The sequence below is a fragment of the Malus domestica genome, chromosome 09 (assembly GCF_042453785.1).
Source record: "Malus domestica chromosome 09, GDT2T_hap1".
NCBI lineage: Eukaryota > Viridiplantae > Streptophyta > Magnoliopsida > Rosales > Rosaceae > Malus > Malus domestica.
Window position 1 is genome coordinate 29,141 of NC_091669.1, and position 18,930 is coordinate 48,070.

Below are 18,930 nucleotides of genomic sequence, written 5' to 3' on the forward strand. Positions count from 1 at the left end.
AGACAGCACACACATCCATTATATAAAAAATAAAAATCAGAAAGAAAAAAAAGGGGCAGAGAGACAATGGTGCAAGGAAGAGGTATGAGGCAGTTAAAACCCTACCCAAAATTTGGGTTTGGGAGTTAAATAAATAAATAAAGCCTTGAGGTGCGCCTCCCGCCGCCTAGGTGGCTCTGACGAAGCCTTACGCCCACTCCCTCCGAACAGAGGAGGCAACCCTCAAGCTCAACCTCAGAGGGCGCCCTGAGGCGAGCCTTTTAAAACATTGATTCAAGTAAATTTTTTGTTTCCAAAGCAAGGGGAAGCAACTTTGATTGCATGTTTGGATAACAGAAACCAGCTTAAGATAAAATTAAATAAAAAAACATAAACATCTGTGAGCCAACAAACCAGAGTACAGCACAATAAGATGCAAAATTACCTTATAAGAGCCATTTGGTGGTACAGCAAGCATATTCCAGTCAATTTCATCAACATACTTCTTCCGCTCCCTATAAACGGCCCTGGCGCTGTTAAATTTGGGTTGATATTCAGATAACAGTCCTTTTGCCTGCTTAATGTAATAAAATCAGATTGACAATCTTTTAGGTATATTTCATTACTAAGATAAAAAAAACAACTAATGCACACACGAAGACAGTCTGTACATATATGTTTTATACTAGTTTATATTAAGTTTGCATTCCAAAACTAAAAGGTTACCAGTTGACGGCTGACAGAATTTTCAAAATTTTCGTAATCCTTCCAGAGTTGTTCGATGTGATGGGTAGGAGTAACAATGGCTTTCTGGTATACTTTTCGCACAGCAGTCATGCGCTGTGACTCTTCCTGTGTGTTTAAAGCCTGCAACAACACGTTTTGAAAATAACTCCTTGACATGAAAAAACAATCAACAACAGCTACACAGTTTCGGAGGCACGCAACAAAAATACAAGCAGCCTATGCGACCCCCATCTTCTTCTCCCCACCCGCCTTTACTTACTTCAAATTATCCCCATATAAAATTATATGTAACTAAAACAAAACTTCCGAAAATTCAAAAATCTTGCGAAAATGTCCATGGCAGCAAGACAAGGCCATGGAAATACCATGGACTGGTAGAGACAGGCTAGGGCTGGAGTTTAGAGCATTCCCTTGTAATGGGTATGGGAAAAGTCAACGGTCTGGTGAGAAGGGGCATGGAAAATTGGCAATGCCAATGCTACCTTTAAAATAGGGCTGCAAATTCTGGTTAATTAGTTTTAGCATGAGACGTAGCAAATGGAACAACATCTTGTGATATTCAATTCTCATAAGTAAACACTCAAATCCACAATTAAGGTCTTTCCTAGATTGCAGCTTTAATTTTTTGATCCAACAATTGGTGTAAATTATTTACATCAAGTGATACCAGAGCCACTTGATCAAACCAGTGAATTTACCAGACCTCGGTACCGATTGTTCAGTCACTTTCCAGTATTCTCTCAAAACTCTGAGTAACTTCCTGAGTTATGCTTCAGAGAACACACCTAACAAAATCTCAGTCCAACATTGTTGGATAAAAATCAACTCTTGCTCTATTGTCTGAAGTAGACGATATCCTTTTTCTGTTTATATCCCAGTTCACCCATTAGAATTCATATTAAAAGAAAACATAAAGGAAGAAATAACAGACCGGCAAAGACTTTAAAAAAGTGAGGTACTCCATCCACACAGGCCCGGATGCTATATCTGCTCCTGGTAGCACATGCAAAAAATAAAAACAAAACACATTAAACCACACTGAATTAAGAGCATGTTTCAATTCACTAAATGGACTAATATATTATATAATGCAAGTATAAGCAGTAAATGCTTAGTTAAAAAATACATCCCTCAGTTTTAGAAACAAAATATTTCATAACATATCATAACTATGTCAGATAAAATATAACCTTACTAATGTGAAAAAAAATTAGAACCTTCAAAAATTGGTAAAAGAATCAAGTCTAAAAAACTTGTCATGGACTGCGTAGTCTGAAACTTCCAAACTTGTTTGAATGCATCAACATGTCAGCTTAGCACCCATCTCCTCATGTTTAAAACCACACCATTCAAACGGAAAACCTTGTCATTCAAAGGAACTTCATTTTTGTTCTACATTTTTCACCAATTACGAGATGGTTTATTTCCTAAAGCTACTATCTTCAGAACCTATGTTTTAGGGTCTAAATGCCCTCAACCATAGAACTTAAACCATAAACCCTAAGCCCTGAAGTGGATATTTCAAAAAACGATTGCCAATCATTCGCACAGAAAAGGATTCCCAAACATGAGATCCCACTCGTCTAGCAGCGGCTTGTGTGTGTGTGCATATTTCTGTTTCAATTTTGAAGTTATCCTTTAGAGTCCCTTTATTTCTCATCATATAGCAGATCAAGATGAAACACTTCGGTAATATTTGTTCTTTACCTACAGGTGAGAGATAACCTATCAAAACTTGAAGTGTTTAAATTATTAAATAAAGTTAAAAGAACGTACCAACATAACTGAGCATAAAATCAAAAGCTTTTCTAGTCTCTTCCTGACCCTCTACCCCCTTCTTGTCATTGACCTTTCTGATGAAACGAATGTAGCATCGCCTACAAAGCCAATACAAGCAAGACAATGGAGAACTTTAAATAAATAATAGGAGAAAGACATTTCCAAATATGGAAAAAATTGGATAAGTTGTGAGGAAAAGATCTTATGAAGGAATGAAGTTTTAGAGGAAAACAAGAAAACATGGTTATTTCTGTTCTTTTGAATGGATGATAGAGTGGGTTCAAGAAATAAATAATCCAAATATTAGAACCATTGTAATTGCTTGTCACATTTGACTATATCAAAAAAAAAAAGAAAAATAATTTGACCTCCATTCCCCATTCAGAAACCAAGCATATGACATCATAATCTTGAATCACCAAAAAAAAGTAATCAATAAAATAGTTTCCTATAAATCGCTTATCTATGAAATTAGGTAAACTTCAACTAAAAGCAACCAAGATATTGCTGACAGCATTTTGGCCGTAGAGTGCAATATACCAAAGAGGAATTTGCAGACAATTCAATAGACACCGGCTAAATATCTGTTTTGTGGCATCATCATTATTTACAGCCATTTGCGCCTCCACATATTGCTTCCAATATTTTGCCTGGAAAGAAAATAAATAGATGTAAATCAATCAAATACAAAAAACAATTTCTGCATCTCCAAATGTTAATATGGCACACTTATGTGCCCTGTGTCCAGTGATACTTTAAACGCTCAACATAAGCTAAATAAAACAGTTTAAAATGGAGGGAAGTAATTGATCTAGAATTCTAAGACTTTGTCAATGTTTTGAAGTGAAACTGTTATAGACTATAGAGTTTTCATGACTTATTCAACATCCGTATTGTACTATTATCCAAGTAGAAATAGAATTGCACTGAAGAATAGAATGACCTAAAAAGACAAAGTCACAAGATAAAAGTTTATTATCTGTCTAGATATACAGCAGTTACAAGGAACTCACCGCAGTGGGAAACACCGTTAAAAGCTGCTCGTATATTGGTGCTGCCTCTGTAATGGGCAAACGCTAAGTGGAAAGATATTAACAATAATTAGGGTACATTATATTCCTCCAAAATTCCAAATAAACTGTCCCCAGAAAAAGTTGAAACTAAGGCAGAGTTGCAGTGTCATACTAGTGCCTCATTGGCTTGATTTTCGCTGGCTTCAACACTGTATTTATCATCGATGAATTTGTGATCTGAAAAGTTGTGAAAAATCCATCAGTATATGAGGTCTTGGGTCTAGATCAACACAAATAAAGCCTAAAAATTCTCAATCAAAAATTAAACGGCCTATATAGCAAAAACTCACCTTGATCTCCAACTTTTCGAGACTCGGGTTCCATATTCCAATGGAATTATAGTTGTAGGGCTGCATTACAGAAAGAATTTATTTAACATAATTGCAGAGTTGAAAGTGCAAACATCTATTTCATGTGATTTAATAACTAAAGGAATTGAAATTTCAACAAAACAATTTGTACGAACATCAAAACAATTTGCCATCTACTTTCTCGTTCAAAATTACCAACATACTATAGATTGAAATACTCTAAACCTTAGTGATAAGGAGAAAACCAAAATGAACCACTATAAGATTAGCGAGAACCCCTGAAAAAAAATCCATGATAAAAGAAGCTAGTTATTACCTAATAGTATTAGCAAATTAAAAAAAAATGAAGTGATAAATAAATTGAATTACACAAACCTCTTTAATTGAAGAAAATAATGAAGCAGAAAACCAACCAGCCGAAGAAACACTACAGAAGAAGTAGAGAGGGGGAAGAGAAGAGAAAGTGAACAAATTCAATCTAAAATATGACGGATTAAAGACGACTCAAGTAGGAAGACAAGGGAGTTCCCACACGGGTGGGCTGGGCTGGGCTGGGCTGATATTTTTGGGCCTAAATTTGTTCTAGGACGCGTAAACCTAAACCTCCCTCTCGTGTGTTAACTCTCTATGGTGCTCGTCACTAAATACATATTAATTGTTCAGGTTGTCAGGTGATGAAATTTTAGAGCTTGCAAGGGGGGAGTATGGCAAGAGAGATGGAGGAGATAGATCAAAGTGCTCCATACAATTTAATCGACATGATATGTTTATTCGGAGAGCAAATTTGATCGTGGTGATGGTTTTTATTTGCCCTATGCTTCTGGACTAATATTTCCAGAATGGTTTTGATGCTCATTTAAGCTATCCAAGTCCTTATTCCTCACAGCCTAATTTCACAAAATCAATAGTTTTCCTCATGATTAAACAAATGCTCTAATTTCATAAACAATTAAATTACCCCCAACAAAAAGATTGAAAGTTTCGGGCAAATAAGTAAAAGGGGAACTACAAATGCCGAATTTGGGAAATTGAACAATTAATACAACAACAACAAAGCATGTTCCCACTAAGTGGGGTCGGCTATGTGAATCCTAGAACGCCATTGTGCTCGGTTATGTGTCATGTCCTCCGTTAGATCCAAGTACTCTAAGTCTTTTCTTAGGGTCTCTTCCAAAGTTTTCCTAGGTCTTCCTCTACTCCTTCGGCCTTGAACCTCTGTCTCGTAGTTACATCTTCGAACTGGAGCGTCAGTAGGCCTTCTTTGCACATGTCCAACCCACTCATTCCTAATCTTATCCTTTCTCGTGAGCCCACACCTCCAACGAAGCATCCTCATCTTCGCTACACCCATTTTGTGTACGTATTGATACTCCACCGCCCAACATTATGTGCCATACAGCATCGCCGACCTTATTGCCGTCCTATAAAATTTTCCTTTGAGCTTCAATGGCATACAATGGTCACACAACACGCCGGATGCACTCTTCCACTTCAACCATCCCGCTTGTATTCCATATATTCTGTCTTTGATCGGCTTAGGCGAAGACCTTTAGATTCCAACACTTCTCTCCAAAGGTTAAGCTTCGCATTTACCCCTTCCTGAGTTTCATCTATCAACCCTATATCGTCTGCGAAAAGCATACACCAAGGAATAACATCTTGAATATGTCATGTTAACTCATCCATTACTAATGCAATAAGGTAAGGACTTAAGGATTGTTGATGCACAAAATCAGTGAAAACTTTGGTACAACAGAAAGTATTAAGTTTGTGACATTCGCTAGATTGCTCCGGTCATTAGTGTGGATAAGTATGTAAAAGGATAGAGACAGGAGAGCAAACACAAGATGTACGTGGTTCACCCAGATTGGCACGTCCTTGGAGTAGAGGAGTTCTCATTAATTGTGAAGGGTTTACACAAGTACATAGGTTCAAGCTCTCCTTTAGTGGGTACGAATGAATGATTTAGTACAAATAGCATTAGGAAATATTTTGGGAGAATGATCTCCTTTTATAGAAGATAGTTTCTAGCCTTGTTCTGACATTGACACGTGTCGTGTTGTGATTGGCTTCTGATGTTGACACGTGTCGCGCTATGATTGGCTTTTGATGTCAACACGTGTCGCTCTGTGATTAGCCTCCTAGTTGGAGTGGAAGCTCCTCAGTTAGGGACTTGCAAGATCCAAGCTACTGAGTAATCACGAAACTTCTAAGTACCGAAGTGTGGTATCGTCTTCACTTGCCTTATCTGTCTCATAGGTAGATGTGGCATCTTCTCTAGAAGTACTCTTCCTCCGTCCAGGGGTGGTATCTTTAACTGGTGGAGATGCACAAGGTAATGTATCAATTTCACTTGAAGCTTACTTGTAGTTTCAGGCTTGGTCAAGCGCGATACAAACCATGTAGTAGGAGTCTCCCAAGTCGCCGAGATAGGGGATCTGCTGAAAGAGGTGACAGACAAGGTAAGCAATCAGAGCTCCAAGCAATCAGTCCTAGATCAGAAGTTTGATTTCGAGTTCCGACTGATTGTTCTCATTCTCCTTATCTTGCAGGCAGAATGAAGGATAAAGAGAAGAAAATGAGAAGATATGATATGAGATACTTTTGCTTTTGAAGAAGTAACTTTCCACAGGTTTATTCTTGAACTGGGCTGGAGGGTTTTCTGGTTACCTCCAGAGTATAAGGCCGACTGAAGAATTTGAGAGTCAAAACAAGTCCATCAAATCTAGAGTACGTTCGACCCTGCTGATATGGGATACTTTTGCTGTTGACAAAGTAGTGGAAGTATCGGCATGTGTTATGTTACGCTTGTCTCCACATGCTTCCTTGTATCCTTCTCACTTGCCCTATCTGTTCCTCAGGCAGACGTGGTATCTTCTCTGGAAACATAAGATGTTGAAGATGAGTACTCGAGAACAATGCCAGGTAAGTAATCATGTAAGGGGTTCCAGGTAGTCAGTTCCTGACTGGAAACTTGATTCCAAGTGCTGACTGATTGCTCTCTTTCTCCTTGTCTTGCAGGTAAGAACAAGGCCAAAGGAAAAGACAGGGAAAAAGCATGATATGGGATACTCTTGTTTTTAACCCTGATGATATGAGATATTCTTACTCTGGTGTAGCTTGTTTGCAAAGGTATTATCGGGGGAAAGAAAGCTGAGTATTTCAAGAGGTTTCGTTGGGAGTGCCCTCTCAGATATGAGGAAGGGTTGAACATTTTTGCAAGTCTGCCTGTCCGTTGAGGATGAAGGTCGACATATATAGGAGTCTCCCTAACAACAAGTAGTAATGTTATTCATTTACCCTTCTTGGTCATAGCACTGTAGTGGGAGCTGCCAGCTTCACGTGTTTTAACTCTGTCAGAACACTTTGAAAAAGTGGTCTGTGGTATCTGGAAAGCTGATGTTGCGTGTGAATATTACAGACAAGCTTTATTCAATGAGATCTGGCTCTCAAAGTTGAGAAAGCGATGCCTCTTCAATTTTCAAACAAGCGATCCTGTCGGGGATCTGGCTCTCGAGATTCAGAGAATGGTGCCTCTTCAATTTTTGAGAAAGCAATCCTGCTGGAAGTCTGGCTCTTGAAATTCGGATAGCGGTGTCTCTTCAATTTTTGAGAAAGTAATCATGTTGGGAGTCGGGCTCTCGAGATTCGGAGGGCGGTGCCTCTTCGATTTTGGAGCAAGCAATCTTGTTGGGAGTGTTTTTTCGAATATGAGTAAAGGTTAGGCATTTTTGCTAGTCTACCTTACCACAGAACACAGAGGTTGACACACAGGGACTTTCCAATTATCCAACAGTGGTGTTGTTCATTTACCCTTGTGGGTAATAATATGGTAGCTAAACCTTCAAAATTTATGTGTCTAAACTTGGTTAGTGCTGTTTCTTTGCTATTCTTTTACCCTTCTTGGTCATAGCGATGTAGTGGAAGCTGCAAGCTTCACGTGTCTAAACTTTGTCAGAGATCTTTGGCAAAGTTATCTATGGTACCCATGAGCTGATGTTGCGTGTGGAAAGTGGATGATTGAACAGTAAGATTCACGTGCTTTCTACTTCACCAGAAATCTTCGACAGATTGCCCGTAATTTCCGCAAAGCTGAGTGTGCATGTGACAGGTGCTGACAAGGCTGAGAAAGCATGTGCCTCTTCGATTTCTGAGATCGGCTCCCGTAGTCTCTGAGCAACTCAGCTTTTGAGAAAGCAAGCGCCTCTTCGATTTTTGAGATCGGCCCTCATGGTCTTTGAGTAACCCAGCTTTTGAGAAAGCAAACGCCTCTTTGATCTCTAAGATCGGCCCTCGTGGTTTCTGAGCAGCCCAGTTTTTGAGAAAGCAAACGCTTCTTCGATTTCTGAGCAAGCGCCTCTTCGATTTCTAAAGCTCCGTCGAGTGCAGATTTTTATAGAGGCTAACATTAAGTTCCAAAGCACACTGGAATCTCCACCAGTAGAAGCTCTCTTCTTGCACTTCTAAGATCTTGATTTGTTTGACCTCTTCTCTCTTTAACACATTTGAAAATGTTTGGCCCTTCCGACCGTCGTTTTGACTTGAACCTTGGTGAAGAGGTAACCGCGCCTTCTCCAGACAACATATGGCGCATATCCTTCTTATCCCCTACTGGTCCTCTTACCGTTGGGGATTCAGTGATGAAGAATGATATGACCGCTGCGGTGGTGGCCAGGAACATTCCCACTCCCAAAGATAACAGACTTCTTTCCAAACGGTCTAATGAGTTAGCTGTTAAGGATTCTCTGGCTCTCAGTGTTCAGTGTGCAGATTCTATGTCGAATATGGCCCAACGCCTATTTACTCGAACCCACCAAGTTGAATCATTGGCGGCTGAAGTGATGAGTCTCAAGCAGGAGATTAGAGGGCTCAAGCATGAGAATAAATAGTTGCACAGGCTCGCACATGACTATGCTACAAACATGAAGAGGAAGCTTGACCAGATGAAAGAATCTGATGGTCAGATTTTACTTGATCATCAGAGGTTTGTGGGTTTGTTCCAAAGGCATTTATTGCCTTCGTCTTCTGGGCTGTACTGCGTAATGAAGTTCCAAATGATCAGCCTCCGATGCCTCTTCCTTCTAGGGTTCTGTCCAATACTGAGGCTCCGAGTGATCACCCTCCGGTGCCTTCTCTTTCTGGGGCTCTACCGACTGGTGAGACTTCTCCTAAGCAACCTTTGTAAAGGCCTCCTCTTGTTTGTTTATTTTGACTCATGTATATGTACGTATTTGTAACTTATCAGAGATATCAATAAATAAGCTTTGCTTCATTTCAACGTATTGTGTTAAATATACCAAAGTCTTCTTCACTAAGTTCTTTGAATTTTTCTTTTGTTGAAGCTTTGTGAGTGAAGCATGTAGGTTAAGGTAGTGTTCCCTTAATTTCTCGAGTGAGGAAAACTTCTCGGTTGGAAACTTGAAAAATCCAAGTCACTGAGTGGGATCGGCTATATGAATCTTAGAACACCATTGTGCTCGGTCCTGTGTCATGTCCTCCGTTATATCCAAGTACTCTAAGTCTTTTCTTAGAGTCTCTTCCAAAGTTTTCCTAGGTCTTCCTCTACCCCTTCGGCCCTGAACCTCTATCACGTAGTCGTATCTTCTAACCGAAGCGTCAGTAGGCCTTCTTTGCACATGTCCAAACCATCGTAACCGATTTTCTCTCAGTTTTCCTACAATTTCGGCTACTCCTACTTTACCTCGAATATCCTCATTGTTAATCTTATCCTTTCTCGTGTGCCCACACATCCAACGGAGCATCCTCATCTCTGCTACACCCATTTTATGTACGTGTTGATGCTTCACCACCCAACATTTTGTGTCATACAGCATCGCTGGCCTTATTGCCGTCCTATAAAATTTTCCCTTGCGCTTCAGTGGCATACGGCGGTCACACAACACGCCGGATGCACTCTTCCATTTCATCCATCCAGCTTGTATTCTATGGTTGAGATCTCCATCTAATTCTCCGTTCTTTTGCAAGATAGATCCTAGGTAGTGAAAACAGTCGCTCTTTGGTATTTCCTGATCTCCGATCCTTACCCCTAACTCATTTTGGCCTCCATTTGCACTGAACTTGCACTCCATATATTCTGTCTTTGATCAGCTTAGGCGAAGACCTTTAGATTCTAACACTTCTCTCCAAAGGTTAAGCTTCACATTTACCCCTTCCTGAGTTTCATCTATCAACACTTTATCGTCTGCGAAAAGCATACACCAAGGAATATCATCATGAATATGTCCTGTTAACTCATCCATTACTAACGCAAAAATGTAAGGACTTAAGGATGAGCCTTGATGTAATCCTACAGTTATGGGGAAGCTTTCGGTTTGTCCATCATGAGTTCTTACGGCAGTCTTTGCTCCTTCATACATATATTTTATAGCTTGGATATATGATACTCGTACTCATTTCTTCTCCAAAATCCTCCAGAGAATGTCTCTTGGGACCCTATCATACGCTTTTTCCAAATCTATAAAGACTATGTGTAAATCATTTTTCCCCTCTCTATATCTTTCCATCAATCTTCGTAAGAGATAGATTGCCTCTATGGTTGAGCGCCCTGGCATGAACCCGAATTGGTTGTCCGAAATCTGTGTCTCTTGCCTCAATCTATGCTCAATGACTCTCTCCCAGAGCTTCATTGTATGACTCATTAGCTTAATACCCCTATAGTTCATGCAATTTTGTACGTCGCCCTTATTCTTGTAGATAGGCACCAAAGTGCTCTTTCGCCACTCATTTGGCATCTTCTCCGTTTTCAAAATCCTATTGAAAAGGTCAGGGAGCCATGCTATACCTGTCTCTCCCAAGACATTCCACACTTCGATCGGTATATCATCTGGGCCCACTGTTTTTCTATGCTTCATCTTCTTCAAAGCTACAACCACGTCTTCCTTCCTGATTCGACGATAAAATGAGTAGTTTCTACACTCTTCTGAGTTACTCAACTCCAGTAAAGAAGTACTCCTTTCATGTCCTTCATTGAAAAGATTATGAAAATAACCTCTCCATCTGTCTTTGACCGCGTTCTCCGTAGCAAGAACCTTTCCATCCTCATCCTTGATGCACCTCACTTGGTTTAGGTCCCTTGTCTTCTTTTCCCTTGCTCTAGCTAGTTTATAGATATCCAACTCTCATTCCTTGGTATCTAGTTGCTTATACATATCGTCATAAGCCACTAACATAGCTTCTCTCACAGCTTTCTTCGCCTTTTGCTATAGCTTTTCTCACAGCTTTCTTCGCCTATTGCTTCGCTCTTCTATACCTTTCACCATTTTCATCGGTCATATCCTTGTATAAGGCTTTACAACATTCCTTCTTAGCCTTCACCTTTGTTTGTACCTCCTCATTCCACCACCAAGATTCATTTTAGTGTGGAGCAAAGCCCTTGGACTCTTCTAATACCTCTTTTGCTACTTTTCGGATACAACTAGCCATGGAATCCCACCTTTGGCTAGCTTCCCCCTCTCTATCCCACACACACTGGGTGATTACTTTCTCTTTGAAAATGGCTTGTTTTTCTCCTTTTAGATTCCACCATCTAGTCTTTGGGCACTTCCAAGTCTTGTTCTTTTTTCTCACTCTTTTGATATGTACATTTATCACCAACAAGCGATGTTGATTAGCCAAGCTCTCTCCCGGTATAACTTTGCAATCCTTACAAGTTATACGATCCCCTTTCCTCATTAGAAGAAAATCTATTTGTGTTTTTGACGACCCATTCTTGTAGGTGATCACATGTTATTCTCTTTTCTTAAAGAAGGTGTTGGCTAAGAAGAGATCATATGCCATTGCAAAATCCAAGATAGCTTCCTCATCCTCGTTTCTCTCCCCAAAACCATGGCCACCATGAAAACCTCCATAGTTGCCTGTCTCCTTGCCTACGTGTCCATTTAAATCTCCTCCTATAAATAACTTCTCCGTCTAAGCAATTCCTTGCACCAAGTCTCCAAGGTCTTTCCAAAATTTCTCCTTCGAACTCATATCCAACCCTACTTAAGGTGCGTACGCACCAATCACATTGATGAGTTCTTGTCCTATTACAATCTTGATTGCCATGATTCTATCTCCTACCCTCTTGACATCTACAACATCTTGTGTCAAGGTCTTGTCCACGATGATGCCAACACCGTTTCTCGTTCTATTTGTGCCCGAATACCAGAGTTTAAATCCTGAGTTTTCTAGATCCTTTATCTTAAGACCAACCCACTTAGTTTCTTGTAGGCACATAATATTTATCCATCTCCTCACCATAACTTCCACTACTTCCATAGATTTTTCCGTTAGGGTTCCTATATTCCACGTTCCTAAACGCATTCTACTCTCTTGAACTTTACCCTTCTGTCCTAGCTTCTTCAACCTTCCTCGTCTAATAGGATCAAAGTACTTCTTTTGTATGTCCTGTGTAAAGTTGATAGGAGCATATGCTCCCAAACAACTTTGAGTGGAGTTGTTCAAAAAGAAGTTTCTATGGCCCCCTTGCTCATTTAACACTGCATCCGGGTGCTGATGAAGATACAGCGACCCTTGCTCACTTATCACTGTGCTCGGGCCACACAGCGCGCCACTTACGGGTGACGCCCTAGCTTTAGTGCGATTTTGTTCTGAATTCATTTTCATAAGGATTCAACGTAAACTAGGAGTACCGGCTATCGACTACCTGACGCCCTCCCCCTCCTCCTTTATCCGGGCTTGGGACCGGCAATGTAAGATAAACTTACACAGGCGGAGTTAATTGAACAATTAATAATCCAACTAAAATTCGTTACTTTTAGGGCAATTGAGTACAGAAAAAGTACAAAAATTTAGAGCAAGTAAGCGAGAGTGAATGGTTAATTTGGGGAATTTAGGAAAGTGGGCGACAGTACCTGAAAGTCTACACAACAGAGGAGGAAGTTGATAGTGGTGCTGTGAAGCTTTTCCTAGTGTTGGAGGTAGACGTTGTGGAGGTCCCCGTGCTTGCAAACAGACGACAGTCGCAGAATGGGGAAGATGAGTTTGGACGGGGAAGAAGGATGACGACATCGCTTGGGAAGACGCAGAATGTGGGTCCTGCAACGGATCTGAGAGGGTTCGGTCAGTAACGGTTGTCGGGATGAGGTGTAAGTGTGGCTGGGTCTAAGTTAGCTGGAGAAGAGGTAGGTTCAACCAGAAGGCGAGCTATCTCTGTCAGTGATGACATCAACGTACCTAATGAGAGTCAAATAGAGAGGATGCAAATGCATATTGTGGAGGGGGCGCTCGCATGGCATAAATTTGTTTTTTTTATTTTTGTGGACAAATTATACTGTCATGTCATCAATTAACATTCAGAATTTATAATGGATGTGTGAAATTAAAATGAAATGTTAGTAAATGTATGAGATTAAAATATTTTAAAGATGTTGTAAAATGATACAATTGCATCCAAACCTAAGGGAGGTAAAATGTGATTTACCCTAATTTATTGTAACTGCTCCATAAGTTGTTTGTAAATACTGTTGAGTTACAAATGCAGTTCTTGGTTTGTTAGGTCCTTGGAGTATTTTGGTACTTTTTTTTTCTGTTCAACGAGAGATAGATTGTTGGATCTCTACTTGTCGAACTGAAAATGATTGCGACTTAAGTACTTTACAATGTGATAATACTACGTTCAAAAATGTCACACTTCTAAACGATTTATGTCCAACAAATCTACCAAATCCAATTGTATATGATTTTGACATATTCATTGACACTCTCCAATCTAGCGTAGTGGGAACAACAGATTTTCATCGACCAAATCCAATGGTATGTGATTTTGGCATATTCGTTGACACTTTCCAATCCAGCATAAAAATTTAGCCATAAATATAAATATACTAATTGTAACATTTTTAACATTAAATGAATATATTTAGAAATAAAAATTATTTTATTATTGAAATAATTAATGATGTTATTAATACTAAGGACCTTGATCAAAAAATGAAAATGAATAAGGTTTTAATCAAAGGAGTAGCAGAATAAATGATAGGAACCTAATTTATAAGTGACATTACTATTCACCCTATAGTGTACTTGTACATGTTCACATGCTATTCACCCTAAACCCTAAGGTCCTGATCAATGGGCGCAAAATGGTGCAACCTCCACGCACGCAAAATGAGACTTGCTCGACGCACGCAAAATGAGGTATGATACTGGCATGCAAAACAAAGCAGGTTTCGTGCATGAAAAACGAGTAGAACTTTTAGCAGAAAAAATGAGACAAGCTTCACACACATAAGACGAGGCACACAAAACAATGTGAGCTTCGTCACGCAAACTGAGGCAGGCTTGACAAACGAAAAATAAGGCATGCAAACTGAAGCGGGTCGTGCACGAAAACCAATAGTGGAGCATATATAAGCCACTATCAATATGAAGGTTGGGTTTAGCTTTAATCTCATGGGTCAACCATTGTCACCAATACGAACCACTAGTGTCAGGCACTAACGAAGCCACAGAGGGGCAAGGAGGGGTGGCTGCCCCTCCGCTCGCCGGAGATCATTCCTACAACTCAAGTTTCCGCACATCTCCTCTAGTCTTGCTGATCTGGTGCTCAAGTGCTACACTGGTTTTCTGCCGCATGGCTACGGCATGGCTACATTCTTTTTCTTTTTTTTTTTTCAAAAAACACAGGCCAAACGACATCTTTTTGGCTGGGAAAAAAACAAAAAATTCAAATGAAAATGAGTAAACGACATCGTTTCATTTCAAAAATAATAATTAATAAACTAACTAGCAAGGGACGACTCATCCCTAGGGTACACATAGCTACACATAAGAAGATATTGAATGGGGGATAGGCTACCATAAGAGGACCAACTTCTGCAAATTTTATAGATGGGACTTTGTTTTGCAGTTTTAACAACTAAAATTCCATTTTAATTATAGAATTTTTAACAAAAGATATATAAAAATGAGATGGTCAAGAAAGACAAAGCATCTGGGGTAAGGAAGTGAGGTTGTGAATCATAATTTAAAGGGTTTTTCTCTAGCTTCTGAGTTCTTCTTAATTCGGGTAATGGAGAGGATGAAGGGAAGAAAGGCATTCAAATAATTAATATATTTTTAAAGTTCTTGTGTGCCAAAACTACAATGTTAATGTTAAGAAGCAAGGACTACAAGTGTCAAGTGAGTCGTTAGGACTTGCTTTTGAGCGAGTCGATCTCCTTAACATTCTTTTTCATAAGTTTTTTTGTTTTAACTCTAAATTCTATTATGCTTGAACTCACACGTTTGTGGTGATGAATACCATAAGATTATGGCAAGAAATGAGACCAACCATTTGGGGCGAGTCAATGTCAATTTATGGTGCCAACAAGAGCTTCATCAAAGAAGTTCACCACAATTCTCAAAAGTTTCACACACTCTTGATCAAGACAGTATAAAGCAAAACCAATATATGGTGCCAACAAGAGCTTCATCAATGGAGGGCAACCACAATTCTCAAAAGCTTCACACACTCTTGATCAAGATAGTGTGAAGCAAAACTAAATTATGGTGCCAACAAGAGCTTCATCAAATGAGTTCAACCACAATTCTCAAAAGCTTCACACACTCTTGATCAAGACAGTGTGAAACAAAACCAATTTATGGTGCCAACAAAAGCTTCATCAATGGAGGGCAACCACAATTCTCAAAAGCTTCACACACTCTTGATCAAGACAGTGTGAAGCAAAACCAATTTATGGTGTCAACAAAAGCTTCATCAATAGGAAGGCAACTACAATTCTCAAACCTTCGAAGCAAATTCAAGACTGTTCGAAGCAAATTCAATTTATATGGTTCATCCAAACCTTCAACTACTACATGGTGTGGCTTGCATCACAATCTCTTACTCAATAGTGTGGAAACAAAATTTGTATATGTTGTCTCTCCCACATTTTCAAATTTCTAGTTTCCTCAAAAAAAAAAAAAAGGGAAATTCAACAAAGCTTCATCAATGGAGGACAACTACAAATTCTCAAAAGCTTCACACTATCTTGATCAAGATACTGTGAAGCAAAATCAATTCATGGTACCCAACAAAAGCTTCAACTCTAAAGCTTCACCTACAAAGCTTCAAATCCAAAGCTTCACCCACAATAGCTTCACCCATAAAAGCTTCACGCACCACAAAAGCTTCACCCACCATAAAAGCTTCACCTATAAAGGCCTCACCCATAAAAGCTTCACCAACAAAAGCTTCACCAACAAAAGCTTCACCTACAAAAGATTCCCCCACCACAAAAGTTTCACCCACAAAATCTTCACCCACCACAAAAGCTTCACCTATAAAAGCTTCACCCATAAAAGCTTCACCAACAAAAGCTTCACCCATAAGAGTTTCCCCCACCACAAAAGATTCACCCACCACAAAAGCTTCTCCCCCCCCCCACAAAAGCTTCACCAACAAAAGATTCATCCATAAAAGCTTCCCCCACCAGAAAAGTTTCCCCCACCAGAAAAGCTTCACCCATAAAATCTTCCCCCACAAAAGCTTCACCCACAAAAGCTTCACCTACAAAGCTTCAACACAAAAGCTTCACCTACAAAAGTTTCACATTATCTTGATCAAGATAGTGTGCAGCAAAATCAATTCATGGTACCCAACAAAGCTTCAACCTCAAAGTTTCACTTACAAAACTTCACCTATAAAGCTTAAAATATATATATATATATATGTATTTTCGGAAATTTGAAAATTCAAAAATTCGAAAATTTGAAAATTTAGAAATTCGAAAATTCAAAAATTCAAAAAAAAAAAATTGCCTAGGCCTCTTCTTCTTTGGGCCTAACAACTTTCATAACAAATATATATGAAGGAGGAGTTTTGGGCTACCACTTAGAAAGGAAAATTGTGAAGTTTTGTTACTTTGGAAACTTGACTACTAGAAAGACACCTCCTTCGTCAACTCTCTCGACCGGAGACTTGGGGGACTCCTACCATATGCTACTGCACCTTGATACTCGGAAGTCTCACGACCATTCAGTAACTTGGATTTTTTCAAGTCTCCAACCGAGAAGTTTTCTTCACTCGGGAAATTAAGGGAGCACTACCTCAACCTACATGCTTCACTCACAAAGCTTCAACATACAAGCTTTAACAAAAGAAAAAATTCAAAGAACTTAGTAAAGAAGGCCTTGGTGTATTTAACACAATACGTTGAAATGAAACAAAGCTTGTTTATTGATATCTCTGATAAGTTACAAATATGTACATATACATGAATCAAAATAAACAAACAAGAGGAAGCCTTCATAAAGGTTGCTCAGTAGAAGTCTCAACAGTCGGCAGAGCCCCAGAAAGATGAGGCACCAGAGGGTAATTATTCTGAGCCTCAGTACTAGGCAGAACCCTAGAAAGATAAGACACCGAAGGTTGATCATTTGGAGCTTCATTACGTGCTACAGCCCCAAAAGACGAAGGCAATAAATGCCTTTGGAACAAACCCACAAACCTCTGATGATTAAGTAAAATCTGACCATCAGATTCTTGTAGCTGGTTGAGCTTCCTCTTCATGTTTGTAACATAGTCATGTGCGAGCTTGTGCAACTGTTTATTCTCATGCTTGAGCCCTCTGATCTCCTGTTTGAGATTTATCATTTCAGCCGCCAATGATTCAACTTGGCAGGTTCGAGCAAATAAGCGTTGGGCCATATTAGACACAGAACCTGCACACTGAACACTGAGAGCCAGAGAATCCTTAACAGCCAACTCATCACACCGTTTGGAAAGTAGTCTGTTATCTTTGAGAGTGAAAAGGTTCCTGGCCACCACCACAGCGGTCATATCATTCTTCATCACAGAGTCCCCAACGGTAAAATGACCAGTATGGGATAAGAAGGATGGGCGCCATATGTTGTCTTGAGAAGGCATGGCTGCCTCTTCACCAAAGTTCAAGTCAAAACGACAGTCGGATGGGCCAGACATTCTCATAAATGATGAAGGAGAAATGAGGTGCAATAAATGTCTGAAGTAAGGGGAAAATTCCTACAAGCAATAACTCTCTTAATGTACTTCTTGCACACAATTGGTGCCCTTATAAAAGAAAGGGTAACAAGGCCGTTGGTTCAAAAATCGAAGAGGCACCACTCTCTGGATTCCGAAGAGGCACCACTCTCCGGATTCCGAAGAGGCACCACTTTCCACATGCAACATCAGCTCCTCGGGTACCACAGATAACTTTGCCAAAGATCTATGACAAAGTTTAGACACATAAATTTTGAAGGTCCAGTTACCCTACTATTACCCACAAGGGTAAAGGAATAGCACCACTGCTTGATAACTAAAAAGTCCCTATGTGTGTCAACCTCCGTGCTCCGTGGCAAGGCAGACTGGCAAAAATGCCCAACCTTTACTCACATTCGAGAAAACACTCCCAACAAGATTGCTTGCTCAAAAATCGAAGAGGCACTGCCCTCCGAATCTCGAGAGCCAGACTCCCAACAGGATTACGTGCTCAAAAATCGAAGAGGCACTGCTCTTCGAATCTCGAGAGCCAGACTCCCAACAGGATTACGTGCTCAAAAATCGAAGAGGCACTGCTCTTCGAATCTCGAGAGCCAGACTCCCAACAGGATTACTTTCTCAAAAATCGAAGAGGTACCATTCTCTGCATCTCGAGAGCCAGAACCCCGATAAGATTGCTTGTTCGAAAACCAAAGAGGCACCACTATCCGAACTTCGAGAGCCAGATTTCCTTGGATAAAACTTGTCTACAATCTTCACACGTAACATCAGCTTTCTAGATACCACAGACCACTTTTTCAAAGTGCTCTGACAAAGTTAAAACACGTGAATCTTACAGCTCCCACTACATTGCTATGACCGAAAAGGGTAAAGGAACAGCGTTACCACTCGTTGTTGGGACAATTCATATATATGTCGACATTCTTCCTCCACAGCCAGGCAGACTTGCAAATAAAAAAAATTGCTCAACTTTTCTTCACATCCGAGAAGGCACTCTCAGCAGAGTCTCTCGAAATACTCAGCTTCTTTTCCCTCCGATAATACCTCTGCAAACAAGCCACACCATAGTAAGAGTATC

At 39.9% G+C, this 18,930-nt stretch overlaps 1 protein-coding gene across 5 annotated transcripts in view; it reads right to left on the bottom strand.

Annotated features, from left to right (window-relative positions):
- The window catches only part of LOC103411288 (cleavage stimulation factor subunit 77), a 28,853-nt gene extending 24,460 nt beyond the window's left edge, over window positions 1–4,393 (bottom strand). For 2 of the 5 annotated variants that reach the window (XM_070804792.1, XM_070804788.1), the window contains exons 1-10: window positions 4,265–4,393; window positions 4,115–4,167; window positions 3,869–3,928; window positions 3,691–3,755; window positions 3,519–3,581; window positions 3,046–3,155; window positions 2,503–2,603; window positions 1,658–1,719; window positions 706–846; window positions 425–553 (exon numbers count right to left, since the gene is read on the bottom strand). In XM_070804792.1, the coding sequence (XP_070660893.1) occupies window positions 425–553; window positions 706–846; window positions 1,658–1,719; window positions 2,503–2,603; window positions 3,046–3,155; window positions 3,519–3,581; window positions 3,691–3,755; window positions 3,869–3,902 (705 nt within the window). In that variant the 5' untranslated portion in view covers window positions 3,903–3,928; window positions 4,115–4,167; window positions 4,265–4,393. Of the gene's footprint in view, window positions 1–424; window positions 554–705; window positions 847–1,657; window positions 1,720–2,502; window positions 2,604–3,045; window positions 3,156–3,518; window positions 3,582–3,690; window positions 3,756–3,868; window positions 3,929–4,044; window positions 4,168–4,264 lie in introns of all 5 variants that reach the window. The other 3 variants (XM_070804791.1, XM_070804790.1, XM_070804789.1) reach the window with 3 other exon arrangements.
- Window positions 4,394–18,930: the final 14,537 nt, after the last annotated feature.